This window comes from Nycticebus coucang, chromosome 24, assembly GCF_027406575.1.
Source record: "Nycticebus coucang isolate mNycCou1 chromosome 24, mNycCou1.pri, whole genome shotgun sequence".
NCBI lineage: Eukaryota > Metazoa > Chordata > Mammalia > Primates > Lorisidae > Nycticebus > Nycticebus coucang.
In genome coordinates this window covers 14,234,940-14,262,850 of record NC_069803.1, presented here as the reverse complement: position 1 = coordinate 14,262,850, position 27,911 = coordinate 14,234,940, and the positions used below count along the sequence as shown (strand labels likewise).

At 46.3% G+C, this 27,911-nt stretch overlaps 1 protein-coding gene across 4 annotated transcripts in view; it reads right to left on the bottom strand.

Annotated features, from left to right (window-relative positions):
* Positions 1-23,297, bottom strand: part of MFHAS1 (multifunctional ROCO family signaling regulator 1) — a 100,165-nt gene extending 76,868 nt beyond the window's left edge. For all 4 annotated transcript variants that reach the window (XM_053578656.1, XM_053578655.1, XM_053578653.1 and 1 more), the window contains exon 1: positions 20,177-23,297. In XM_053578656.1, coding sequence (XP_053434631.1) covers positions 20,177-23,174 — 2,998 coding nt within the window. In that variant the 5' untranslated portion in view covers positions 23,175-23,297. The remainder of the gene's footprint in view (positions 1-20,176) is intronic.
* Between the last annotated feature and the right edge of the window lie 4,614 nt (positions 23,298-27,911).

Here is a 27,911-nt window from a genome sequence, read left to right as displayed (position 1 = left end):
TCCTTGTATCTCTCTAATGAACAATTACCTGGAGGGATCCTAAACTAAAATCATGATAGGAATTCATGAATCAAAAAGTATGGTTTGCTTGTACAACAGACCTTCATCAGAGAATGGGGAGACATGTAACTGATACAAGTGGGGTCCCCAGCCCCCAGGCCATGGGCCAGTCCACAGCCTGTTGGGAACTGGGCCACACAGCAGGAGGTGAGCAGCAGGCAAGCAAGGAAAGCTTCCTCAGGATTCACAGCCGCTCCCCATCAGTCTCATCCCCACCTGAGCTCCGCCTACTGCCATAGCAGCAGCAGCATTAGACTCTCAGAAGAGCACAAACTCTACCGCGAACTGCACATTCGAGGCATCTAAGTGGCCTCTTATTCTGAGAATCTAATGCTTGCCGGTCTCAGGCAGAGCTGACGTGGTGATGCCAGCCCTGGGGAGGAGCTGCAGGTACAGATTATCATTAGTGGAGAAGTTTGACTACAGAGAGACCATAACCAATCAACTGCTTACAGACTCTTGTCAGAGCCCAAGTTAAAAATATACTCTCACTCTCTTGAAAAGTATGCTTTTAACTTTCTAAAAGATGGCAAAAACAAAATAAACATTCCTAAGAGTTCATATGTACCCACATTGAAAAAAAAAATTTTTTTAAATAAGGTTACTACTCTGTTATGAATCCGATCTCAAGATTTTAAAATGAATGCAAGTTATGCTTTCATGATAACAGGCTAACAATAATTCAAAAATTATTAATTACTGCACTTTTTTAGGAACAGGTTAAATAAAAACTCAGGGTTTCCATGAAAAGACCATTTGTTTAATTCAGCCCTTTGTTCTCAGGACACCTTTCCCACCAATAATAATAAAAGGAACTTGAGTTTCTCCATGGCTCATTCGACTGGAAGGATTCTCTCTCTGAATGCTCATGGCACTTTGTCTAAATTTACTTTTTATCATGCATTAGAGTTGTACACTAATGATCCCCCTCTGGGCCAAGTTCCCTGAGGACAGGCTCTGAGGGCGATTCCTGCTGAATCTCCCATAGTGGTGGGAACTTGCTGCAAGGCCTCTGTAAATTCTTGGTGAATTAATAGAAGATGAAATGAGTATTATCTCCCTACACGTAAACTCTAGATGTTATCCCATTTCTCCATATTGCATGAGCTCTGCATTGCATACAGCCAAACTAGGTTAAACAATTGTTTTTGCAAAGACTTTTTTTTTTTATTATTTAATCATAGCTGTGTACATTTATATGATCATGGGGCATCATTCACTAGCTTCACAGACCGTTTACCAAGTTTCACATATACCCTTGTAACTGTAATTAATCACGGAGAAGGACAGGCCAACATTTTTAAACTAACTGTAAATTGATTACCTAGTGGCACTCTCACTGTGACACGGGAAGCAGTCTGTGGTAGACAGACGCGCACGTCCAGAGGTAGGCGCTAGCCACTACCTCAGTCTAGAGCCACCCCCAACTACTTAAATCTTTGCCTTGGCTCATCCCCACAAATGACAACTCACCTTACGGAAGATGAGGCAGCTCATCAACTCACCCACAATGAAACACACAGGTAGGGCCTTTCTAATAAGTTACTGATGTGCCAGGCATGACATCTGTATCTCCCTCCCTAAAACAAGCAATGTGACAACTGGCTTTTTACAGTCATCACTACTTCTATGTGTGAAATTTAGGGCAGCGCCTGTGGCTCAAAGGAGTAGGGTGCCAGCCCCATATGCCCGAGGTGGTGGGTTCAAACCCAACCCCAGCCAAAAACTGCAAAAAAAAAAAAAAAAAAAAAAAACAAAAACAAAAATATGTGTGAAATTTAAACAGTATTTCTGCCTCACTTAGATCCTAAAGGAATCTTTGCTAGAAAAGAAAGGAAGACAAAGGAGACAAACATTCTCTGCTCCATTTCATAAACAGCGGAACCTCCATAGCTGACCACACTGACCACCACCTCCTTAAGATGACCTAATTTTCACAGACCGCATCTACACCACATGTACAGACCAGTACAATAAGCCTAGTTCTTTATGTTGATCGGTTTATTGGGTGGTCAGTTCTTGGGGTGGTCAACTTATTTTTTTAAGAGGCAGGGTCTTAAGGCTGGCTCATACTTGTAATCCTAGCACTCTGGGAGGCCAAGGCAAGTGGATCAGATCGCCTGAGCTCACAAGTTCTAGACCAGCCTGAGCCAGAGCGAGACCTCAAAAATAGCGAGCTACTTAGGACTGAGGCAAGAGAATCGCTTGAGCCCAAGAGTTTGAGGTTGCTGTGAGCTGTGACCCCATAACACTACTAAAGGTGGCAAAGTGAAACTCTGTCCCCTCGCCCCAAAAAAGGGGGGGTCCTTACTGGACTGGCATAATCATAGCTCACTGTAACCTCAAATTCCTAGGCCCAGACAATCCTCCTCCCTCAGCCTCCTGAGCAGCTGGGACTACAAGCATATGTTACCATGCCCAGTTGATTTTTCTATTTTTTTTTTTTTGGAGAGATGGGGGTCTTGCTATATTGCCCAGGTTGGTCTTGAACTCCTGCCCTCGAGCAGTCTTCTCACTTTAGCTTTCCAAATTGCTGAGATTCACAGGCATCAGCCACTATGCCTGGCCTCATTTCTTACTTTTTAATTCTTTCTATTTTCATCTACAGTCTAGAAAAAAAATTAGTGAAAGAAGAGATCTCATGAACACGTTCCTAATCATTTATTTCATTTTTATGATTAGGTTAAAAAGTAGCTAAGAACCAACATGCTTTTTTATGCAACCTAAAGAGCTTGACAGAGGCCAACTGCCTGGAAGAATTTAAAGGTGCAAGGAGGAAGAAGCGAGAAAAGAGCTTTTTGGAGGTGCATTGAACCAAGAAGAGGGGTGAGAGCACCATGCTCTGTCGTCAGCCCAGCATTACAGCTGTTCCTGCCACAGCGGCTGCTCCTTCCACCCTCTCCAAATCTGATAATGAAAAAAACAAAGCACAAACAAAAGCAACAGACAGAATAGGATGGCAAAACCCAGTCATCTTGCACTAAGTGAATCTTCTTAATGCATTTGCTCTGACCTCTTCTTCCATAGGCACCACCACTGAAAATAAGCTAGAACAAAAGAGGATTCGTTATGCAAGGCCATAAAGAACTCCAGGGCATGCCACATACATAATTCATGACGCAAAGCAAGACAGGATCAGCATCATTTACCCTTTCGATATTTTAAAGCACGAAAAGGTTACCAGATATTTATGAAGTCTCTTCTTTCCATGTGACTCTTCCAAATTTAAGAACTAAGGAATTTTATTGTTCTGCAAATGGCATTACTTACAAACATTAACACTATAAACCTTCCAGACTATACTTGGTATTCATCGTAAGAGGGTGGCTACATGACCCCAATAAACTAAGTCAGCGGCCTACATATATCAGTCCTGTTGAAATTAATCTTACCAAGTATCTTCCCCTTTCAGTTTTTAAAATAGACACTCCAGTCTTCTTCCTGTAGTAGTTCAAGTTCATCTGGAACCATACACTCAAATCAAAGAGAGGCTTTCCACGTGACAGGTGAGGAAACTAACGCCTGGAGAGGTTCAAGATCTCACAGCCAGGAGGACAGAGGGCCAGGACTCTGTTCATTAACATCCTGGATTCTATTTCCTTCATCCCCAAGGATCCTCCTGATGGCCTAAGTAATTTATTACTGTCTGAATTACCTCCAAGTGGTCCCCCTAACTCCATTCTTACTCCATTGAAATCCCTGAGTGTGCTTACAAAATGGAAATTTAACACATTCCCCATCTGACTCTTCAATATTTCCCTTCACCTGGCAGGGGGTGGGGGATGTTCAGGCTTTATTTTAGCTTTCTACCCACCTACCTAGAGCTCTCTTGTGATTTAAAAAAAAAGAAAAAATTAGCTAGTCTCTAGATAAGCTAAAAATCACTTACAGGGTACATACATTGATCTGTGAGTAGCTAACATCTGTACAGCCCATTGTGCCTCAGTGGGCCTAGTGTCCCACAGGAAGTCCCCAGTCACTCCCTTCAAAGATCTCAGGTACATCTGACCCCACCCACCTGGCTCAAGGCAGATTCCCTCCCACAGGGCCCTGAAGATCTCTTTCTCTGGAATCTATTGCACAGTGAGGCAAGTCTCTGCCAACTGCTGTTCTGCCTCCCCGGCTGCAGCTTCTGGGGCAGCTTCAGGGCCTTGCTCACTTTCAGAGCCCCTTGCTCTGCCTCCTGCAGATCCCCAGCTCAAGTTCACAGTCCCTTACCACAAACTCAAAAACAATCACACACATTTCACACACTAATCCATTTCTCATTCAAGTAACTGCCCATTTTTGACGGCTGACAAGCCATTTTTTCCCTAAGAGGCAGCAGAGGGTGTTAGCAAAGACCGTCAGCTCCAGAGGAAGCCTGGCCTCTGCTCCGTACCGTGTCCCTGGCAAGGTGCCTCAGTGTTCCTGATCTGTAAACAGGGACAACCATCTGTCTTCCAAGCAAACATTTACTGAGCACTTTCTACACGGTAAACACTACTCTGTGGAGATGATGTCCATTCAGTCATTTAATCCTCAAGACATTAACAAGACTGTGATTACAAGTGCAAACACTTGGGAACTACCTCTCGTCATTTACAGATGAAGAAACTGGGGCTCTGGGAGGCTATGTGGCTTCCCAGAGGTCCAGCCCTCCCTAGTCCTCTGCCTTTGACTTCCTCCAAAGACAAAGTATGTATCTAAAGCCTCTTTCTCTGATGATGATTAGACATAAAGCAAGAAAAGGCGCGTGGCAATATTCATCTCTAGTTACAGCTAAAAGGATGGCTGTTCTATGTCACCCACCACAGGAAAACATACAGACCCTCTGGGACTTGCCCCCTTACAGAAATGAGCTAAATCAGAGCAGGGAAACAGAGGGAGGAGGAAGAGGACGCCGGAAGTTATTCAGGCTTGAGTAACACATACCCAGACTCCAAGCATTATGAGATGATCTGGGTAACACGTGCTTCCATGCCCGTAGAAGACAAGAGTGCATGTGTTTATGTATAGACGTGAACAAAGCCACCAACACACTACCAGATTCTTCAAAAGCAAATATTTGTCTACAAACAAAGAATCGGGATTCTTTTCTAACAAAGAACAATGTAACCATTCTAATTCCAGCTTCTTCCTTCTGGTTTACAATGGGTGATGCTGTCAGTGGAAATCCCCCCACGAATAAACATGTCTGGAACCACAAACGGCACAATAAATGGGAAGATTCATGAACGGCAAAAGGGACGGCAGCGGGCATATTCCAACCCTGTCGCTGCCTCCATGCGGAACACCTGGGGCCCAAGACACGGCAGTTTATCTGTTCCTGGAAATAGCTGAGATTTTGTGTAGGGGTGTGTGTGTGTGTTTTAAAGCTAAGCAAGAGAATTTTAACAGCCCCCGGTAATCAACCTGACGCAATCATCCCTGCTATTTGGGTAAGCTTTTAATGCCACATCTCATTGTGCAGACGAGGCTCCAATGGGAAGGGTTATGGGAGAGGTTAAAGCACTGCTGATAAACTGGCTGCAGTAAAGGCCGGCCCAGCAGCCCCAAGGCAAATTCCAGAAGGGACCCAACAGAAAATGAGTGGGTTTTCCTTTTCCCTATACCAATAAAAAAAAAAAAAAAAAAAAAATTGGAACAATGTAGTAACCAGAGAAAAGCAGACAGCATACACATGTGTGTTTTTCTCGGGAGCGGGAACGGTCTGCACAGTCACAGAGGCTTAAGAAAAGGAAGAAATCAAAAGAACACCTGCTTCATCCCAGAGAAGCAGCAAAACACTGAAAAAGCACGAGAGGGTGACAACCAGGGAAGTGCCACTCTCGTGCCATCTGGGGAGAAGAGCAGTGTCCGGGAAGGGGACAGATGCACCCTACGGTGGCTCTGCATCCCGTGTTTTGTTACTGTACCTTGGGCACAAAACAGCCCAGCTCTCAGCAGATTGGTGAGCCATTTTTGGCATCAGTGTTCTGGAAAATTCACATTTCTATTTTTAGTTTTTTCCCATGCAATTCATGAGCAACAACCCTTCTGAATCAAAGGCACCTCAGCTATGCCTTCAGTCCAGAGATTCCCAGGGAATATATTTTTCAGTCGCATGTTCAGAGAAAATCTAACCTGCTCTTTTTCTCTGTACTATCTGTATTGATTTGGGTAGTTACTGTGGGATGAAGGATGCTTTCTTTTCTTTTTTTTTTATTTTTTAATCATTCAGCTCTAGAGATGAAGGATTTTTAAAGACCAAATGCTTCAATGAGCCCTGTGAAAAAAACTCCAAGAACCTGACCCGGGACTCTGTTAGCTTCAAACATTAAGTGTGTTTTAAACACAACTGTAACAGGCTTTGACTGTTGATGGTTTTTACGGGTCAAACCAGTTTTAGTGTGCTGAGTTAGACCCAGTCTTTATTCACTCCACACACAGATAAGCAAACAGTATGGTTCATCTCTTAAATCTTAAAGCCCCACTTGGTATGAGGGCAAAACATCAAAGGCACGTTTCCTATGCGTAACACACCAAGCTTAGGTCTAGAACATACGATGGTGTGGAACTCCAGAGGCTGGTTACAGGATAGAAATAAAAAATGCCACCCCGGCACGGGCAGCTTTTTGTTTAGATGACAGGTGGGATAGACAAGCAGAGGCATTGCGAAACTTGGTAAATGTAGAATGTAAAGGTTTTGGCACAGTAACTGAGATAACGCCGGAAAGGCTATGTTAACCACTGTGATAAAAATGTGTCAAATGGTCTATGAAGCGAGTGTATGATGCCTCATGATCATATCAATGTATACAGTTATGATTTAATAAAAAAAAAAAAAAGAAAAAAGAAAAGCAGAGGCAATGTCTTGAGCCCGCGAGATACAGTTCATTGTCAATTCTATTCATTGATTTCTTACATGGACACAGTGTTATTCTTGCTGCTAGTCTTATTTTGATCAGTGGGATATGTACTTGTGAACATGTATGATTTATAATTATGGCTATGGCTCAACACTGCATCACAGGGTAATGGATGAATTAAGCTGTGAAAAGCATAGTTATGCTGAAGACAACGGTACCCCAATATGCATCACAAAAGCCAATTTAAAAAATAACCCTTGTATTAAATCAAAAAGTTAAACCTTCGTAATCTCCAAGCCCCTGTTTACGTCCCCCCATTTTGATTCAGAGAGTTTGTCTTTCCTTTTCTTTTTGAGACGGAGCCTCAAGCTGTCGCCCTGGGTAGAGTGCTGTAGCATCACAGCTCACAGCAACCTCCAACTCCTGGGCTTAAGCGATTCTCCTGCCTCAGCCTCCCAAGTAGCTGGGACTATAGGCGCCCGCCACAACACCCGGCTATTTTTTGGTTGCAGTTGTCATCGTTGTTTGGTGGCCCGGGCTGGATTTGAACCTGCCAGCTCAGGTGTATGTGGCTGACGCCTTAGCCACAGGCACTGAGCCGAGAGTTTGTCTTTTCTTAATTGCATCTCAAGAGTGTTCTCTGCACAGTGAAGGATTCCTAACAATGATACCAAGTATTTCTTAAATCTCTAGGAGATGGAAAACTTACTTAGTTTAAAATCTATAAAACAATCTGGAAAGGATCAAAGTTCTGTCAATACAGGTGTGACTAAACAGTACTTTTGTTGGCAGAATATGATGATTGAGATAGACACATATATGTGTAACATATATGTACGTAATAGGTTTTTAACTACTCATATGGAAGCATCTCCAAAAGGAAGATGTAGGACTTTCATGTTAAATTACATACAAATTACATGTAAATTACATGCAACAGTTTCACGTTAAATTACATGCAAATACATGTTTTATTTTCCCTGAAAGAAATCCTAACAAACATTTTAAAGAGGATAAAAAGAATCTGGGGAGGGATAAGGAGAAAGGGGCTTTTGCTATTGAATTTACCATCCACATACAGATAATAATCTTTATTGTAGTTAAAGTTATACGGGTGGAGAATCACTATGTGATTCATGCTGATACCTTGTCTGTACAAAAATAATGTTAGGGTTTTCTTTTTTAAGCTCTAGAAGAAATCACAAAGGAAGGTATCGGTAGACCAGGGGGGCCATAATTTAAACGGCACATGAACTTTATGGCCACCCTGTATTGTACTGCATGAAATTTAAAACTTCCAAACATCAAAAGGTTTTTAAGCGATCAGAAAGGCAAATGAGCTAGGAGAAAAAAATGCTTCATGTATCCCAGACAAAAAGTTATCTTTAATTTATGAAAAGTTCATATACACTGACAAAGCACTGTTACTAAGAAACACACACGAAGGTGACGCAAAAAGACATTGTCAGAGAATTCACAAAAAACTAACACGGCCTTCGCACGTGAAAACACTGACATACTAATTGAAACCTTGAATCATCAGGGAGATATTGTTTGCCATTAAATGTTAGTGCATTTTTAAGGTAATACCCGACGTGGAGGAAGCACAGTAAGAAAGATCTTGCATTTGATGGGCAGGCAATGGTGCCGCTCTCACGGGAAGCATCATAATATGCACTGAGGTCTAATGGCATTCTTTGCCTATGACTCAGTGATTCCACTTCAGGGACTACTGCCCAAATAAGAAAGAGCTTTTACAAAGAAATACAGTCATCAGGGAACTGAGACAAAACCCGAATCAACTAAAAAGCACAAATGACTAAGTAAACAAAAGAAACATAAGGTTAAACGAACACAGGTAAAAATCGTCTCGGTGTTCTACGGTGCAAGAATTTATAACTACCGTGCAGATGCTGATCACATGAAATCACATGCATGCTAGCACAGGTTTAAAACATCAGTATGGGAATTAGTTATACAATATGGTGGTAACTACATTTTTAGAAACCTACGCTTCAGGGAGTAAAAAGACCTAAATGAAATAAAACAAAATGTACAGAGTGATATCCACAATGGGCATTTTTTTTCTTTTTATTTCTCTGCCCTCCAGATTTGTGTTTTAATAAGGGGAAAAAAAGCATTATTAAAAAGCATAAGGTGTGTATGAATACCAATCACACTGTACTCCACCTTGTTTTGAGTTTTATCCACAGACTTATAAGATTTCCAAATATACTTTTAGACTCTTGTACCTCTGGACTAACAGCAGTAACAGTGGCAGGTAACTTCTTCTGAGCTCTTGCCAGATGTCAAGCATGGTTCTAAGCATTTGTCATGTATTAACCCAGTCCTCACGGCCACCCCCCACAAGAAAAACTCCTACCCGCCTCAAGTCCACGGCTAAAATTGGTAACAAGCAGCAGAACGGGAATTAGAAGCCAGCAGTCAGCCCTTGCAACACACCAGCACTCATAACGCTTCAATTAAAATACTAACACACAATCCCAAGTGATTCGAGTCAAACTATAAAGTTAATGGAGACAAAATATAAAGCAAAAATTTAAAGTATCTTGTACTTCCTCACCATTTCGATTAAAATGTAATTGAGCGTGTTTTGACAAATCAACAGGCAAAAGAAGGTGAACTCCGATGATTATATAATTGAAGAGAGAGGGACGGCTGTCAGTGTGGTGAGATGTCTCCAAACAAACAAAACGCGTCAACTATGGCATTCCAGGAGTTAACGAAGTTAATAAAAACAGTATTTTCCATCACCAAAAAATAAAAACATACATCAAGTAAAATAACGATAGTAAAACTGAAACAGTGCATAATAAAACATGTATGTTAGATCCAACTTTGCCTCTATGGTGAGGTTAGTTGTGGAAAGATTGAGAGCGAGGAAAATCAATGTTCTAGGACACATTCCTGGGGATTACAGAGGCACGCAGCTCTCCGGATGTTGGAATGACCAGTGCCCCTCTTTTCCTCTGCTCTGACAAAGTGACCAGTGGCACACTTAGACATGGCTCTGCAGAGCAGGTGCTCTGTCAGCCCAACAATAACGTGATTATGAGTCTGAGCAGATCTTGTGAAACTACCTTTCCATTTTCCCAGCTCATAAATCTCTTCCATGATCTCCACAGAGTCCTGCCAGATAACAAAGGAACAGGCTAGGACAATGCTTCCAAAACACTGACGGGCTGGCAGTGGCCCCTGGCAAACCTTTACCCAGCCCACGAATATCCCTTAAAAGAAGAAGCCTCTCCCTTACTATAATTCCTAAATAGCACTCTCTGTTTGCCCCACCCACCCTTTTAAATGCTATTCTAATTTGAAATGTCCTGCCCCATTTCTTCAGGGGGTTAAATGGAAGTCACCCTCCACCACTCAGCTACAGTGTGGCCTTTTCAGGAACCCTCTCCCCCTGTACCTCCACTTGACCATAACCTCCACTCGGACCCGGGGACCTCCATGCACCCGGGGACCTTGTCTGCTCAGCTCTGGGTAGTGTGGAGGAGGGGGAGAAGGTGAGCAGCTGTCCATTGGAAAGCAAGGAGCAACTTCACAGGGAGACAAGATAAGACAGTTGGAGCAAAGGGCCAGACTGATCTCCCAGGGCGCTCCAACTCTGAGGAAGTCACTTAAGTTCTAAACCTCAATTTCTTCATCTGAAAGTAAAGAAGGTGACAATACCGACTTCACACAGTTGCTGCAGGGATTAAATGAGATCACCCTGTGAAGCTCTCAGCGCTGTCTCCAGAACAGGATAAAATCCCAACACTCTCACCCACTCTCCCATATTCCTCCAACCCTATACCTTTTGAAAGACAGATGTGCTGACTAATACAACCTTTATGGCATGAAAAATAAGAATCTTACTAAGTCCATAATAAAACTGATAAGTCAAACAACAGCACATAGGAGAAATAATTTTTTGATTTTAAATTTTCTTTCTCCATTATTGTTTTAATTCTTTCTTTCCTGGAGGCTTTTCCTACTAGTCCAAAATCCATTACCACTGTGATCCAATACTAGCACAATGTTAACAGCATACACTTCATTTCAGCATTAAGGAGGATCTAAGAAAATTAACTCCGTAATTCTCTCAATATTTAATTTACTAGAAAAGCACCTCAACAAGGCACCAAAGCACCCTCAACAAAGAAATCTGTAAGCAGCAGCCACATATTTTTATTCTGACGGTATCCAATTTAATTTGTGGTGTCTTCAGACTCAGCATTCAGAGTCATTAGTGTTCAAAAATGACTGAGGACTTCAATTCCTCCCTACATGACAGCAAGTCCATAAATGACAAGAAAGACAAGGATTCCAGAAGAAGAGGCATCTCTTTTCTCAAAAGACTGATGAGTTTTGTAAGTTTTTAGAAACCCTCCACTACAATACATTCTTTTTCCAGCATCCCTTAAGATCTGCCTGAGATTTTTTGCAGACGAATAATTCAAACTGAAAAGAAAGACTTGGGTATCACTTTCTACCCTCCTATTTATGTCAAACAAATTCAAAGCAGTAGCCATATTTTTCTCAGTAGGATCCTTTTTCCAAGAAAAATCAAAAGCCAAGGTTTTTTTAATCTCCAATAATTTTCAAATACGCAAATGATTTTCTCCATATGTGGTCAGATGCCATACATACAAGAATCAACAATTACGTAAACTGAGATCCCAACTCAGTCCCCCATGTTAAGTATTTTATTCTCCTAAAACTCCAAATTCAAGGCAAACTTCTATACCCAGCAGGTATTCGAGGGTGATTGATGATGGAATCCAACTAATAAACTCTCAGTACATTTATCTGTCTACTTTGGTAATCAACCTAATTTTGTATCATTCCACCCCACCACTTTACCTGCATAAAGCCTTGTCAACCATTCTAGGAGCTCAACTCAAAATTTCCACAAAGAAAAAAGGCTGCATGCAGAGACAGGAATTATACCGCATTTACCTGTGCTCTGTTTACCTCTTCTAAGTGTCCTTTATGGGGCCCCAATGTCTTAGCCCCTCCTTAAATCACATACGCCACAGAACAGACCAGAAGGCCTGGGTGTCCCACTTTCCATCCTCTCATCAACACAAAGTAAGAGGATTCCCAATACAACCAGGCCAAGGCTGTCCAGTCAATAGGGCATCTCAAAGGCCCGGCCCCCAAATGCCTGGTCTCCTTAAGTCATGCCCTGGAAAGAAAGTTGCCACAAAGAGTCTGGCTAAAGAATTCCATTCTCCCAGGGAAGAAAGTTACCAATGCATCCCTACCCTGCTTTCAGAAGCACTCCCCTGAACAGCAGTAGCCACACAAGCCTGTGAATGCACTAAACGCCATGGACTTGCTCACTCTAGCATGGCTCATTTCACACTCTGACTATAGCCTCAATAAAGGAGGAGGAACAGCAGCCGCTTCGGAGATCAGTGCTTAACTCATGAAGCCAGTCTACTCAGAAAGCAGAACAGCCCGCAGAACAGGGCCCTCCAGCTCAGCGCCTGTGGCTCAAGCGGCAAAGGCGCCAGCCACATACACCTGAGCTGGCGGGTTTGAATCCAGCCCAGGCCGGCCAAGCAACATTGATGGCGGCAACCAAAAAAAATAGCCGGGCGTCGCGGCGGGCGCCTGTAGTCCCAGTTACTTGGGAGGCTGAGGCAGGAGACTCGCTTGAGCCTAGGAGTTGGAGGTTGCTGTGAGCTGTGATGCTACAGCACTCTACCCAGGGTGACAGCTTGAGATTGTCTCAAAAAAAAAAGAACAGGGCCTCCCAAACAGCAGACACTTTTCAGTGTCCCTCTGCTCCTTCCCCTTCTCCCAAGTGCCCTTGTGACAGAGCCACAGAAATGGAGGAACAGGTAGGAGAGCCCGGGTGCTGGGGCTGCTGGTCCAGAGGAGAAAGTTCCTTCCTCAGAGAAGTAAAAAAAGCTCCAGACACAAAACACCCGGCAAGTCCATCACCGTAACCTGGGGGCTTTGTCGTCCCAGGTTCACCCTAACCTGCAGTCTCTGCCCTCCCCTCATCACCCTGACCTGGAGGCTCTGCCCTCCCCGCATCACCCTGACCTGGAGGCTCTGTCCTCCTGCATCACCCTGACCTGGAGGCTCTGTCCTCCCTGCATCGCCCTGACCTGGAGGCTCTGTCCTCCTGCATCACCCTGACCTGGAGGCTCTGTCCTCCCCGCATCACCCTGACCTGGAGGCTCTGTCCTCCCTGCATCACCCTGACCTGGAGGCTCTGTCCTCCCCGCATCACCCTGACCTGGAGGCTCTGCCCTCCCCTCATCACCTGACCTGGAGGCTCTGTCCTCCTGCATCACTCTGACCTGGAGGCTCTGTCCTCCCTGCATCACCCTGACCTGGAGGCTCTGTCCTCCTGCATCACCCTGACCTGGAGGCTCTGTCTTCCCCGCATCACCCTGACCTGGAGGCTCTGTCCTCCCCGCATCACCCTGACCTAGAGGCTCTGTCCTCCTGCATCACCCTGACCTAGAGGCTCTGTCCTCCCTGCATCACCCTGACCTGGTGGCTCTGCCCCCTCCTCCCATCACCATAACCTGGAGGGCTCTGTCCTCCACCCATAATCTCAACCCCCTCCATGAACATACACCTTTTATAGTCTTTGCCTTCTGTAAACTTACAGATAAAGAAAAAAAATTTTTTGCTCAAAGCTTTTTACTCAATTTATTCTTTAAAGCCAAGCCCCAGTATTTTCAGCTAAGTGATTATGTTGACGAAGTAAAAAGGAAAAAATGTTTTCTGGCATTTAGTACCAAAAATAAAAATAACTCAAAATTTTCCCGTCTCCTTCTCCATGAATAAGTCTGTCCTGCAGGCCGTGGTGCCTGGGAGCTGTGGTCCATGCTGCCGCCACCATGCCGAGCACATGTGGGGCCACCCCGCATTACAGCCACCCAGTCCTCCACCGCTTTCCTGCTCAAAGCAGTACAGGGCTGCTGAAAAGCAACATGGCCTAGAGAAGGCAAAACCGCAGGTACAAGCCAGTGAAGACACCGTCCTGCCTGCACTCACTCCATCTCCACCATCAAAGCTCCACACTCTGACCACCTATACTTAGCCTCTTAGAAAGGGAAAATGGCTGTGGGAAGATCACACATGCGCCCCTTAAAGTACATACTCTAGATAAAGAACATCATAACACACTTCCCTGAAAGCACATACTTTAGATAAAGAGCATCAAAAATAATAACAAAAAAAAGCATGGGCAGAGCCTGTGGCTCAAGGAGTAGGGCGCCAGCCACATATACCGGAGGTGGCAGGTTCAAACCTAGCCCCAGGCAAAAACTGAAAAAAAAAGAAAAAGAAAAAAAAGCATTTGCCAGGCATCAATTAAGAAACACTGAGAATTGGGCGGCGCCTGTGGCTCAGTGAGTAGGGCGCCAGCCCCATATGCCGAGGGTGGCGGGTTCAAACCCAGCCCCGGCCAAACTGCAACCAAAAAATAGCCGGGCGTTGTGGCGGGCGCCTGTAGTCCCAGCTGCTCGGGAGGCTGAGGCAAGAGAATCGCTTAAGCCCAAGAGGTAGAGGTTGCTGTGAGCCGTGTGACGCCACGGCACTCTACCCGAGGGCGGTACAGTGAGACTCTGTCTCTACAAAAAAAAAAAAAAAAAGAAACACTGAGAATTTCTTGAATCCTTTCATTTTATTTTACTTTTTTTTAATTTTAGAGGTGGGTGTGTCACCATGCTATCCAGGCTAGTCTCGAATTCCTGGCCTCAAGCCATCTTCCCAAAGTGCTGGGACTACAGGCATGAGCCACTGTGCCCTGAGTTGAGTTCTTTTAAAATAACCAGTGCACACTGAGCTCCTTCTACCTGCTCAGCCCTGGGTTAGGCCCTACACAGAACGCTGGACCATCACACGAAACAGCAGAACTCAGAGAGGAGAAGTGTCACAGTGTGGTAATACTGCCACTCGTTACATACAAGTGGGTCTTTATGGGTGGAGGATGACACAACATTACATGTGTTCCGTGGCTGTCTGAGATGTCTATCCTTCACTCTGGCTTCCCAAGGCTTGAGGAACCAGCGGGGAGTAGGGGGCCAGCTTCGCTCTCCCTAGAGCAGCATTGGAGAAGACTGCTTAAAACAGGTTTCTGCTCCCTCCCCCACTAAAGTGCAGGTGGCCAGCTCCCTCTAAGCCAGGGAGACCCCATGACCACCCAGCAGCTGGTGTTGCAATGAGAAAATCCAACCCAGGAAGAACTGAGACCTACCTGGGCCTACCCCAAGCCAACCACACCTGATGTGCTTTCCATAGAGACCAGAAATACAAGCAGCTCTCCACCCCTGGGCAGAGGGGCACCAAGGCTACCAGAGACAAGAGAGGACAAGAGCATAAGGCCTGTACCTGCCCCTGGTTTTCAAAAAAACTAAAACAGAAACAAAAAGGTGCCCTAATGCTTGGATAGTCAAAGGCATTCATCTAAACAGGCTCCCACAAAGAAACATCAATGGATGGAGAGAGAAAGCAACCAGACATGTCCAATACCAGCCTCTCCGCATTCAGGATGTCCTGTTCAGCGGAGCAGCCATCCTCACCTCTTCACAGACACAGAGGATACAACTGCAGAGTATGCATGAAATACCTGCCAACAAACAAAAACTAATTTCTCCAGGAAATCCTAAGCCATTTGTGCAGAGATAGACCTGAGAATCTTTTCTAGAAGCAGCACCCAATGCTAAAATTGAGGACTCCAAAGGCCTTGCTTAGCCTTTGAATTCTACTTTGCACAGTATTCTTTTCTTCCATGATTAAGGTTTTGATTTTTATATAAAACAAAGTCCCAGAGAGTTCAAAGAAGAACTGCTCACAAAAATAAAAGCCAAGAGGCATCAATATTAATAAAACCAAATGAAAGAGATATTGAACAACCTTTGTGACATCAGAAACAATGACTAATTCAAGCCAAACAACTAGGTCATGCTCAGATTCCAGTAATTCTAAAACTTAGATATAATAAGGCAAGAATTTTGCTTTGCTTCAGTGGTTAAAATGAAGGACCCATTCAAAGGCAAGACCAGTTACGGAGGCACAATGGGAAAGACAGAGGAACATTTGAGGGGCAGCCGAGTTGGAAAGCAGAACAAAGCAAGATTGTTATCATAGTACTACCTGGGAATTCGACAGACTGTGTTAATAAGGAAGAAACAAAGATACTTTTTACAAAAGATCCAACTATCATTCAGCAAACATCTGACTCTTGCAGAGGCTGCAAAGCCTCAGGCAGGTAACAAGAATACTTGCTCAGAGGAGGGAGGTGAACATGATCAGAGAGATGTTATAACATAGACAAACACGAACAGAACAAGTCAAAATATGCCGAGTGTTGTCCCAGAGGTACCGGTGTGCGCAAGAAACTGATGCGGGGAAGGAGACACGTGGCAGGAGCTAAGGAAAGGCACCAAGTTACCGAGTACAAGACACCAATATCAAAGAAAACCATCTGACTAACTCTGTCTACAACTTGGGCTGCTTTCTCATTATTCTTTAAATGACCTTTAGTAATTTGGAGAGTAGGACATTCAGTGAAAACTCCCATTCAGTACGATCAACTTCTATAGTGGCTCCCACCTTTCTGGCACCAGGGACCAGTTTTATGTAAGACAATTTTTCCATGGACCAGGGGCAAGGTCAGGGCCATGTGGCAGAGCTCCGGTGGTGATATGAGTGATGAAGGTATGCTTGCTGGCCACCTGCTCACCCCTTGCTCAGTGGCCTGGTTCATAACTGGCTGTGGACTGGTACTAGGAGTTGAGGACCACAGAACTAAGACATGTTCTTCCAATTTAAAAACACACAGCATTCATTCCCTGCTTAAAGGGGATGTCAAAACACTAGGATCTTGCTGTAGGCCTATGTTCTAGACTCAGGAGTATCAGCTTTTCAGTTTTCATGTTGGTAGAACAGAATAAAAGCATAAATAAACATCCCACAAGAAGAAGAAGAAACTGGCTGGAGGATAAGAACATAGGACCAAGTAACAAAAAAGAAAAGAGCAATAGAAAGGAAATCCTGCCTATCAGATGCAGGCATTAGGGCTGCAAAAAAAAAAAAAAAAAAAAGATACTCTCAGAAAGCAGGTAAAGGCTTCTCCAGGCAGTGACATTGAATCTTCCTTGGAGTTTCCAAAAGAATTTCCTATCACCCAACCCATTCATCTTAAATGAGACAAACAGGTAATCTGACAATGGGACTAGATCTTTTTTACAAGAATTTTTAAAACATGTGGGTATATGCTAAGCATTTACCAAAACATTACATTTCTTGTGTAAACCAAAACCAGAAAAGAGAAATCTAACATTATACTTCCTTCAGCCAACTACACTAGTGCAGCTCAGGCCAGAGCACCCAGCAGGACAGGGCCAGAACAGGCTTTTCACATAAAAACATTTTAGAAGATATAAGTGCAATTTGACTTTTCTTCTACACAAAAATCAAAGGAGACAGTAACTGGCTATTTATGCTTACTTGAACATCCCAAATTTAAAAAAAATTAAAAATCCAACATTTTCACCATTGTATAAGAATTTACAGCATCACTTGCTACATTAATAAATATAAAACTAAATAACGATTATTATAATGTTCCTCAAAAGGAAAAGACTTCTTAAAAAGACAAAAAAGTACTAATAGATTCAAAGATTTCTGCTGAATTAAAATATATTTTCATGATCTAGGGATTTAATGAATACTTTTTAACGTATGCCCTAACTGATCATCCAGCGTGATAATTCTGGTCATATGTCAGCTTCTAGTTTTTATTATCTTAGCACTTACAAGTCTCTCAGAATTGTAACAATTACTAAGAAATGATGGCTATCCCAGAAAAATATTAAAAAGGGAAATGTGTTTTCCCCCATCTTCTTCATGATCATCTTTTTTCACTATATTCTGTGCCTTTTGCTACTTTGGAGAAAAAAAAAACTAAACAAATCAAAAAAACTAGAAATAAGACAAATATTTATAGATATGTTTAAATATTTACATTTGCATTTATTTTACAAATATTTTATAATTATATCATAAAAATGGATGATTTATTCCTGTTCAATATACAGGGTGTCCATAAAGGTGTGCATTTCAGTTGTAAATTGCACACAAACTTTATGGACACCCTGTCAATGATAATTTCACAATTTTAAAAGCATTTGTTTTCCATGTTGAAAAAAAAAAATAGAACTCTTCCTTATAGCCTTGGTTGTAAAACCAGGTATGCCTCACTTAAAAGGCAAAAAGACAAACTAACAAGAGGATGAGCTTGTTTCTGCAACCCTGTTACAAGTTTGTTTATAGACTCTGACTGTTAAAAACCAAAAATACAGAGATGAGGTTAGGAAAAAAAAAAAAAATCCAGCCTCACTGTTTGGTCCTCAAACTTCCAGTAAGTTTTGAACAATTTACTTGTTCAATAACCCATGTCTTTCCCTTTGTTAATTTTATTAACAGTCCATCTTTAGATTAAGAATTGGCTTCCGGTAGCTTCTTCAGTAAACGACCCACGTATTCAATTTAGTAACACAATAAAGAAGTATTTTCTTCCATGAATAAAATACGGTGGTAAATCCAAAACAGGCTGAAGATCCTACCAAGTGAGGGGACAATACACCAGATAATCACACTGAATGGATGGCTCGCTCGCTCGACTGGAAACTGAATACAGCTTTTATCACACTAAAGTAGAAAACTCAGCCTAGATCTAGGACAAAGGAAAGATGTTACCTTCAGAAATGTTGGTATCCAATTCCTTCCTGATACTATTACATTACAAGCTGCATGCTTCTTGGCACTGTGACCAGGGCAAGGACTAGAATGACATGCAGTCTCCTATTTCATCTCCCCTCAATGTACTCTGGGCGTGGGGGACCCAGGTAAGAAACGTGCAATGATGCTATTGTCCGGTGTGTTCCCAAGGCACGCTGAACACCGTTAATCAAGCCTGCTCCACAAGAATCAGTGGTTCAAAGAAGTACAGAAGATGAGGAAATGGACACGTCTCCAACTACGGATGGTTTGATGCCAATTAACCAGGTTCAAAAACAAACAAAAAAACCCAGACAAGGAAAAGGCAAAACTGTGGAGACATTAAACAGGTAACAGTGGTTGTCAGGGGGCAGGATAAACTAGCAGGGCTCAGGGGATTTTTAGGGCAGTGAAACTAGTCTGTTCCATACTGTAAGGGTGGATACATGTCATCACACATTTCTCCAGAACCACAGAGCGCAAACTATGAACTTGGGGTGGTAATCATGTGTCAAGGCAGGTTCATCAGTGGTAACAACTGTATCCCTCCAGCGGTAACAACTGTATCCCTCTTCTGGGGGATGTGAATAATGGAGCAAGGTATGAGTGGGGCAGAGGGTGTATGGAAAATCTCTTGTGCCTTCTGTTTCGCTATAAACGTGAAAACAGCACTAAAAAAATAAAAATCCTTAAAAAAAATCCTACACAATTTATCCTGCAATTCTCCCACTCCCCTATAATGGTTTAAAAAATATATATCTGTTCCAAAACACTCCCCGGAAGAGAAAAATCTTTCAGTTTCTTGTTCCTTTCCTCTCTCATAAAGGAATCCCAGAAAGTACCATTCTCTTAATGCTTAACAAAAAACAAACCTTACGATGTCCACAAATCTCCAAATTGCCAGGAAAGACCCGAGGAAATTCCCCTCAAAGATTTCACTCATCTCTCTTCTGAGCCCTTGTGGGCTAACTGAAACAGCAATCTCAGGATTGAGTCACGCATTCCACTCTGAAATTTTTGTCTTTACTCATCATTCACCCCAACTGCAAAGCATTTTCTCTGGAATTTCTTTAGAAAAGTGAGCAATAATTTTAACAGAAGAATATGACACTGGATACTTGAAACTCAAACTCCTCCCTTTGAAACATGTCTAATATGAATTTTAGCCAAAGCTCTGCAAGAGTCTAACATCAGACACTATCCAGCTCTTGTTCAACCACCTGAAAAAGAGTGGTACCTCGAAAAAAAGGGAAAAGGAGAGAGGACATGTTTTAACTGGAATGTAATTTGGAAGTCTGAGTCTTTGTATCAGGAGAGGATGACGCTTGCCACTGTATTTCCTATGGATCAAGGAATGTCCGATCTTTCTCTTGTCTCCAAATCTCCCTACATTTACCTTGAAAATTAACTTGCCTAGAGAAGCTAAGAGGTTAAGCAAATATTCAACCAAATGAAAAATGAATATCCTCGAAAATGGACCTTAAAACACACCAGGGAAGAACTGTGCCCCCTCTCTGTCCACTCACCTGGGAAAGCGTGGGGATTCGGGGACCCTCTCTTAAGGCACTTAGAACAGAGAATATGCACAGTGTAGTGCAGTCCAGGCCATTCCTGAAGCAGGACATTCAGTTCCTCCACCAAAGGCGTTATGGCTTGCCACGCGGTCCATATATTTGGTAGGGAAGCATGGCTGGCAATGGACAGGGTGTCTGGCTGCAGGACCCCCTTGGCAGGTCTGTAACTCACCACCACAGGAACCTTCCCTCTGTAGGCAAAGATCTGAAATTTGCCATCCGACCTGTGCACCACGTGGCTGTTGATCTGAACACTGTAGCGGGCAAACAATCCAGGTGGGAAGGTAAAGGGAAAGCTGTATTCAATCTGCAACTGCTCAGCCACAAATGACTGCCCCGCCAGGTTGGTCCCGTTAATCCAGGCCTCTGCGTGGGGCACCTCGTTCTGCACATAGCAAGGGAATTTGTACCAGGCCGTGGACCCGTTCAAAGGCTTGCCCTTGGGTTTATTGAGGCAGTAACAGAGTCCCATCTTTTCTAGCAGCTCCAGCAGCAGCTGCAAGTCCTGCGGGGCCTGGACGTGAGGCTTAAGCAGCAACCGAATGACATGGGCGGGCAAGAGCCCATGCAGCAGAAAGCCCTCCACGTAGTGATGGAGCTGGGTGGCCCGGAGCAGGTCCTGAGCAGGGGCCGGCAGCGCCACGGTGGCCGACCTTTCCTCCTCGGCCTCTGCCTCCCCACTGGTCCCCAGGAGCAGCTTATGCAGCAGCAAGGAACCGTCTCTCTGGAAAAAGACATTGAGGATGTCAATGAGGCGGGTGAGGTTGTGGAAGACGTGCTCCTTGAGGGCCGGGCTGTCCTCAAAGTAGAGCAGCTTGCCGCTCTCGTGCAGGTAGGAGAGGGCGCTCTGAAGCCGGTCCTCGGTCAGACCCGCCTGCAGGCCCAGGCGCGCCGAGTCCCACCAGCTTAGCCAAAGTCGCTGTGCCTGAGGTGGCTGGAAATGCAGTTCCTCCAACACCTGCCAGGATCGAGGCAGGACCCTATGCAAGTTGGGGAAGATCTCTCGGTGCTCAGCTACCGACAGCAGCTTGTCCCGAAGGCGCTGCAGCTGGCGGGGATCCTTGCAGCTAACAGGCAGCACAGGGGAGAGGATCTGCAGCCTGTGGTTGAGCAGGTATTGAAAATGGGCCTTGCGCCGCCGAAGGTTCTTGTCTGAAACGCCATAGTAGGCCGCGTGGGGGCTGGTGCAGCGCAGCTCGAAGTCCCCGGCCAGCGCCTCGTCCACCACCTGGGCCAGGCGGCTCAGGCCCTCTGCATCGTGCTTCTCCTGCAGGGCAATCTGGCGGTGAATGTCCAGACACTTCTCCTCCAGGTCGCGCTCCCGGCACAGGTCTGTGTGCGTACCCACGATGCACACCACGGCATGGGGCACCCGCGCCCCCAAGCGACGCAAGAAGGAGCCCACTGTGGAGGGAAAGTGGCAGGGCTCATAGGTGGCCAAGTTGACCACCAGCACGTACAGGGCCCCTGGGGAGAGGAAGAAGGGCTGGATGACCTCGTAAGTTTCATCACCAGCTAAGTCGTACACTGTGAAGCGCAGGCCCCGGGAAGCGTCGGCTGTCCAGCTGGTCACCTCAATGCCTTTGCTCATGGGGGGCGGTGAAGGTCGATAGCTCCTGTCCTTGTCCCCTCCTCCTTGGCTTCCCTCCACTCTGTGCTCCGTGAGGCGGTGGCGGAGCAAGGTCTTCCCCGCAGCCTTGTGGCCCATCAGGAGCAGCTTGAGCCGGGGCTGCACAGCCGGCTGGGAGTGCGCCAGCTCCTTCTGGTAGGCTGCAATGTAGGGGATCCCCTTCATACAGACCTCGTAGGGGGGCTGGATGAGAGGGTTGTCCTTGATCTTCCACAGCCCCACCCGGGAGAGCTGGCCGAAGTTGTCAGGCAGAACTGCGATCTGGTTCCCTTGTAGCACCAGCTCCTCCAAGCCAGTCAGCTCCACGATGGAGTCGGGCAGGTAGCGGATGCGGTTGTTGTCCAGCCACAGGGTGAGAAGTCCGCCCAGGCCCGCGATGAGGGATGGCACTGAGGTGAGCTGGTTGCGACTAAGGTAGAGCTCCTCCAGGCCAGCCAGGGGCAGCAGCGCGGCAGGAAACTCCTCCAAGAGGTTGGAGGACAGATTCAGCATTTTGAGCCGCTGCAGGCGGCTGAACTGGGAGGGCAGGGCCTGAAGCCCGTTGTTGTCCAGCATGAGGCTCTCCAAACTGGCCAGCTCGCAGAAGCCGGAGGGCAGTGTGCCAAGCTCGGCCCCGCTCAGCCAGAGTATCTTGAGGGCACACAGGGCGCTGATATCCTCAGGTAGGCCCCGCAGCCGGTTGCTGGACACATCCAGCTCCTCCAGGGCCGCCAGCTGCAGCAGCTGCCGGGGAAAGGCAGTGAGCTGGTTGTGGTCCACGTCGAGGGTGCGCAGGCGCGAGAGGCGAGAGAAGGAGTCCGGCAGGTGTGCCAGCCGGTTGAAACTGACGTCCAGCTCCTCCAGCTGGGCCAGGGTGCCCAGCTGGGTGGGCAAGGCGGGCAGCTGGTTGTGGCTGAGGTTGAGCTTGCGCAGCTCCCTCAGGGCACTCACCACCTCCGAGCCCAGGTTGGTCAGCCGGTTGTGACTCACGTCCAGCTCGGTGAGGTGGTGGCCGAGCTCGGCCACCGCGGGGGGCAGCCGGGCGAAGCGGTTCCTGCGCAGGACCAGGACGCGCAGGCTGCCCAGCGCCGACCCCAGCCCGTCGGGCACCTCCTCCAGGCCGTTGTTCCCCAGGTTCAGCACCTCAATGTCCCCGATGTTGGCCGGCAGCACCAGCTGGGGAGAGTCGGGGGACTCGAGGGGGTCGACTCCGGCTCCGGGGCAGCCCCGGGCCGCGCTAAGTGTGAGCTGGCGCAGGTTGCTCCGCAGCTTCCTGGCGCGCAGGGCGGCGTCCCGCCACAGCCTCACCGTCTTCAGGTTGCCACCGTCCTTCCCCGCCATGGCGGGGCCCCGGGCCGACACCCTCGCGCGGGAGCCCGCAGCTACATGCCGCGCTGCGCCCCGGCCGGCGCCCGGCTCCCGGGCACACTCGCTCCCGCGCCTGCCCGCCCACCAGCCCTCCGGCGGCCGCGGGTCCTAGCGCAGCCGGCGGTCCGGCGCCCGCAGCTGGGGGGCAGCGGCGGCGGCGTAGCGCGCAGCTCTGGGGGGCGCGGGGGAGGCGGCGGCCGGTGCGGGGTGCAGCTCGCATGCTCCCTCCTCGCCGGCCATGGGCGCGCCGCGCCGCGGGGATGCCGCTCCTCCTCCCGCTCCGCTCGACTCCGGCCCCGCTACCCCAGCAGCCGCAGCCCCGCGGCTGGCAGCGGCGTCGCCCCCGCGAGCTCCGGGAGGAGGGCGGCGCGGGACCCGGCGGCGGGCATGCTGCGGGCGCAGGGCCGGGCGCGGCCGCGAGGAGCGGGCGGCGGCGCCTCCTTGTCTCCGCTTCGCGGGGCTCCGGCGGGAGCGCGAGCGCCGCGTCCCCGGCGCTGGGAGGGCGCGATCGGGAAACAGCAGCACCGCCCGCCCGAGCGCCCCCACGTGACCGGCGGAGGCGCCGCGTGTTCCCGGCACCGCCCCTGGGGCGGGGGCTGCGGGAGGGCGCGGTGCGGGCCGCGCGTTGACGGCGCCGGGCTGGGAGGGCGCCCTGGCTGGCCATCCGGGCTCCGGGGCTCGCTGGGTTGGGTCCGCCTGCGCCGGGCTCTTTGTCGGCCCTGAGTGTCTAAGGACTTTTTTCCGGTCTCCCCTAATGTGTCGGCTTCCCTTTCTTCCCCTTACCCTGCCTCCTCCCTGCCTAAGTCCACGCCGGAATGGAGCTGGCAGGACTCCGGGGCCCGGTGTCATCGCAGGAGCTTACGACCAGAGTGTGGTTGAACAAAGGAGGATAGCAGGCGACCATTCATTCATTCGGTAAACACAGTCTTTGTGGAGGCCCTGGTTAGTCCAGACCCACCAGAACAGACGTCCCACCCCCACCCCCACACACACTGCTCCGGGAAAGACTTTGAGCAGGCGCCCCCTCCAGCCTACAGAGGGTTATGGGGTGGGGCAACGCAAGGTGTTTTTTCCGTGGTATTCGCTTTCCCTTCACAACAACCCCATGCGACAAATGACACGTCCCCAATAGCACAGTACCTGTTGCTCTGTGGTTTCAAGAAAAGAGCAGCTGTTTCAGTCACAATTCACAGTGCGGAGCTCAAACTTTAAGACTTAATTTTTAGGCCGCTGGGGGGAAGTTTCTTTGAGTCCAGACCTACACAAAGTTCATAATTTCTTCCTAATTTAGGAAAGCCTGGAACCCTATCAAGACTCCAATATCACCTCTATCATTGCCTTCGGGTTGGCTGATAAGGAAAAGTGTTCAGGAAACCAGAAATGAATTAACACCCTGGGGCTCTACCCCACTGGCAATTTGGTTGTTGTGTTGTGGTTGTTAACCACATACAGTATGGTTATTTGAGGAGTTTGTCTCTTCAAAGAGAGTAGCTGAACATCTGAGGCTGGAAATTGGCTCCAGAAGAAGTGTCAAGTCTTTCCAGTACATTCTATAAGTAGAAGATGTTCCTGGGCTTTGTTGGGTCTCAGAGGCTCCCTGGCCACAGGTGAAATTAGGGCAAGTTAATGGGAGAGCTAAGGTGTGTTCACTCTGAAGAACTTACTGGAAGTTCAGATTGTCCACTGTACCCTCACCCATCCACTGTCCCTCCCAGAGATAGTCAAAATTTTACAAGAAATATTCTAAGTTATCTAGGTTGACCTTAGGAGGAAACAGGCTCTAACATGAGTGGCTTCCCAATTGTCCAACAAGGTAAAGAGTAGAGCATGGTCTCCTAACTCCCCGGGTAGAGTTTCTTCCCCTGAGAGCCTCACCCTCTAGTTCTTGGCCCAAATCCCACATTATCCACCCTTCAGCCTTTTCTACCACAAACCTGAACCTCAGCCTGGGTGAGGAACCCGGAGAAGGCATCAGCTCCCTAGATGGTTAAACGTAGGTCCTAAAACAGTTAGAATTGTATCTAAATACCATGCCCTAAACTGTTCTCTTTTATAAGCCATGGAGAAATTATACTTCCATTTTAAATGTCTTTTGAAAACTGTACTCTTCCTTTGTCAAGAGATAATCTGTAATTTGCTTTATCTAATAAAAAAAGAACTATAAAAGTTCTCTATAGAGAACTCAAATTAATCCACATGAAAAAAGCCAACAATCCCATATATCAATGGGCAAGAGACATGAATAGAACCTTCTCTAAAGATGACAGACGAATGGCTAACAAACATATGAAAAAATGTTCCTCATCTCTATATGTTAGAGAAATGCAAATCAAAACAACCCTGAGATACCATCTAACCCCAGTGAGAATGGCCCACATCACAAAATCTCAAAACTGCAGATGCTGGCGTGGATGTGGAGAGAAGGGAACACTTTTACACTGCTGGTGGGACTGCAAACTAGTACAACCTTTCTGGAAGGAAGTATGGAGAAACCTCAAAGAACTCAAGCTTGACCTCCCATTTGATCCTGCAATCCCATTACTGGGCATCTACCCAGAAAGAAAAAAATCCTTTTATCACAAGGACACTTGTACTAGACTGTTTATTGCAGCTCAATTTACAATCGCCAAAATGTGGAAACAGCCTAAATGCCCACCAACCCAGGAATGGATTAACAAGCTGTGGTATATGTATACCATGGAATACTATTCAGTTATCTAAAAAAATGGAGACTTTACGTCCTTCGTATTAACCTGGATGGAAGTGGAAGACATTATTCTTAGTAAAGCATCACAAGAATGGAGAAGCATGAATCGTATGTACTCAATTTTGATATGAGGACAATTAATGACAATTAAGGTTGTGGGGTGGGAGGAAAAGCAGAAAGAGGGAAGGAGGGAGGAGGGTGGGGCCTTGGTGTGTGTCACACTTTCTGGGGGCAAGACATGATTGCAAGAGGGACTTTACCTAACAATTGCAATCAGTGTAACCTGGCTTATTGTACCCTCAATGAATCCCCAACAATAAAGGAAAAAAAAAAAAAAGAACTAAATAGGACCAGAAAATACCCTAAGCTAGGCTTTTTCCTCCCACACTGCAGCCCCAAAGCCTAGTGTGAATGAGTTGGTTCTGCAGGAAAAATGTTTTCTGCCTGCTATGTGCTAGTGTAGCCAACATGGTAAGACACCTTGTGAAAAGCTTCATCCACCAGTTCTTTGAAAGTCACTATGTCAAAACCTAGAAAGGCAAATCATAAGAACTCAATGATGAAATAAAATCCAGGGAAATAAATTGTGTTCAGTATGGTTCTTATAAAAACTCCTGCCTTGGACACCCAATCTGGCCCTCTTCTTGCCATGCCAAACCCCTTGTGGCTAAGTTTCTGAAGGGCCAAGAGAACATGTCCCTCCACCTTCTTGGTATAAAGGGCTCTTAATTCTCAGTACAGACAGCTTCTGGTTAGAGAGTCGTGGGGAAGTCTTTCATAGCCATTCATTCAAAGGGAGTTGCTGTCACACACATCCTAGGCTTTAGGGGTGTGCACCAAGCTCAAGCCTATCTGTGTGCCACACAGCTCCTCTCTGTGCTGGATGGGATCCAAGTTGGGCTGAGAAGGGGTGTGGGTGTGCCACATTTGTTAGCCTGATTCTGCACATTTAAATGTTTAGTCATTCGGCATATGGGCCTCCATTTGTACCTTTGCCCCAGGCCCTGCAAAGGATGGGGGTGGCCCTGCAAATGCTAGGGTTTTCCTAAAAGAAAACAATCCATCCATCCATCTCTCCATCCCCGTTTGGAGAAGAGGAACTCTAAATATTGGAAGTTTTCTTGCCTTAGCAGTGTATTCAATGTCATGGATCTAATCTGTAAAGTTCCAGAACCTTTTCAATTTAGGCCTTTTCATTGATCTTGTCTTTCTTACTCTTAGACTGTTTTCCCTTTAGCTGTTACCTGGTGATGACAATTGCATTCTATGAACATTGGCTTTCTCCCGGAGTCTAGACCCTCTGCAAGGGCACAGTAATTTAGGGAAGTGGAAAAGTTCATGGAAAGAGGCTGTGTCTTGAGTTAGGCTTGAAAATGGGGGTAAAGAGAAGGAGCCTGGATGATAAATGTCTTGGTGTAAATATCTACCAGGGTCAGTCTGAATACAGGTGGTTTGCTCTTACCCTTGGCTAAGATTAACAAGCCCCAGGTAAGCATTCAGCCATGGTTTCTTTCACTCTGCTTTTAACATTCTCAACCTTCCTCCACCTTGACCTTGCTAACCTAGCGACTGTCTCATTGCCTTACTTCCTTTCCCTGACAGATACCTCACAGAAGTGGTCTAGGGCTGATCTGTACCCCTCCCAATCATCCCTCCTTGGGCCCAGGAATCTGGTTTCCATCTCACCCTGCCATTGGCCTTGACCTCCCATTGTTGGAAACACTAAACAATTTCCTTTGGAAACTTTCTCTTTTCTTGGCTCATAGGATGTTTGGTGTCCCTTTAAGGCTTGATTTTCAAAAAGAGCCCTTTAAAGACTAATTTCCTTCTAGGGATCAAGTTAGCAATTAGAGTAAGTGCGACCAAATGAACTGCTAACTGCACGGCATACTGGCCAGGGCTTGCCTGGATAGGGGTGGCTTCTTCAGAGAGGATTGAGTCAATATGTGCTCATATTTATATTATTTTGTTTCTATTAAAGAGGAATAGTTTATAAAAATCAT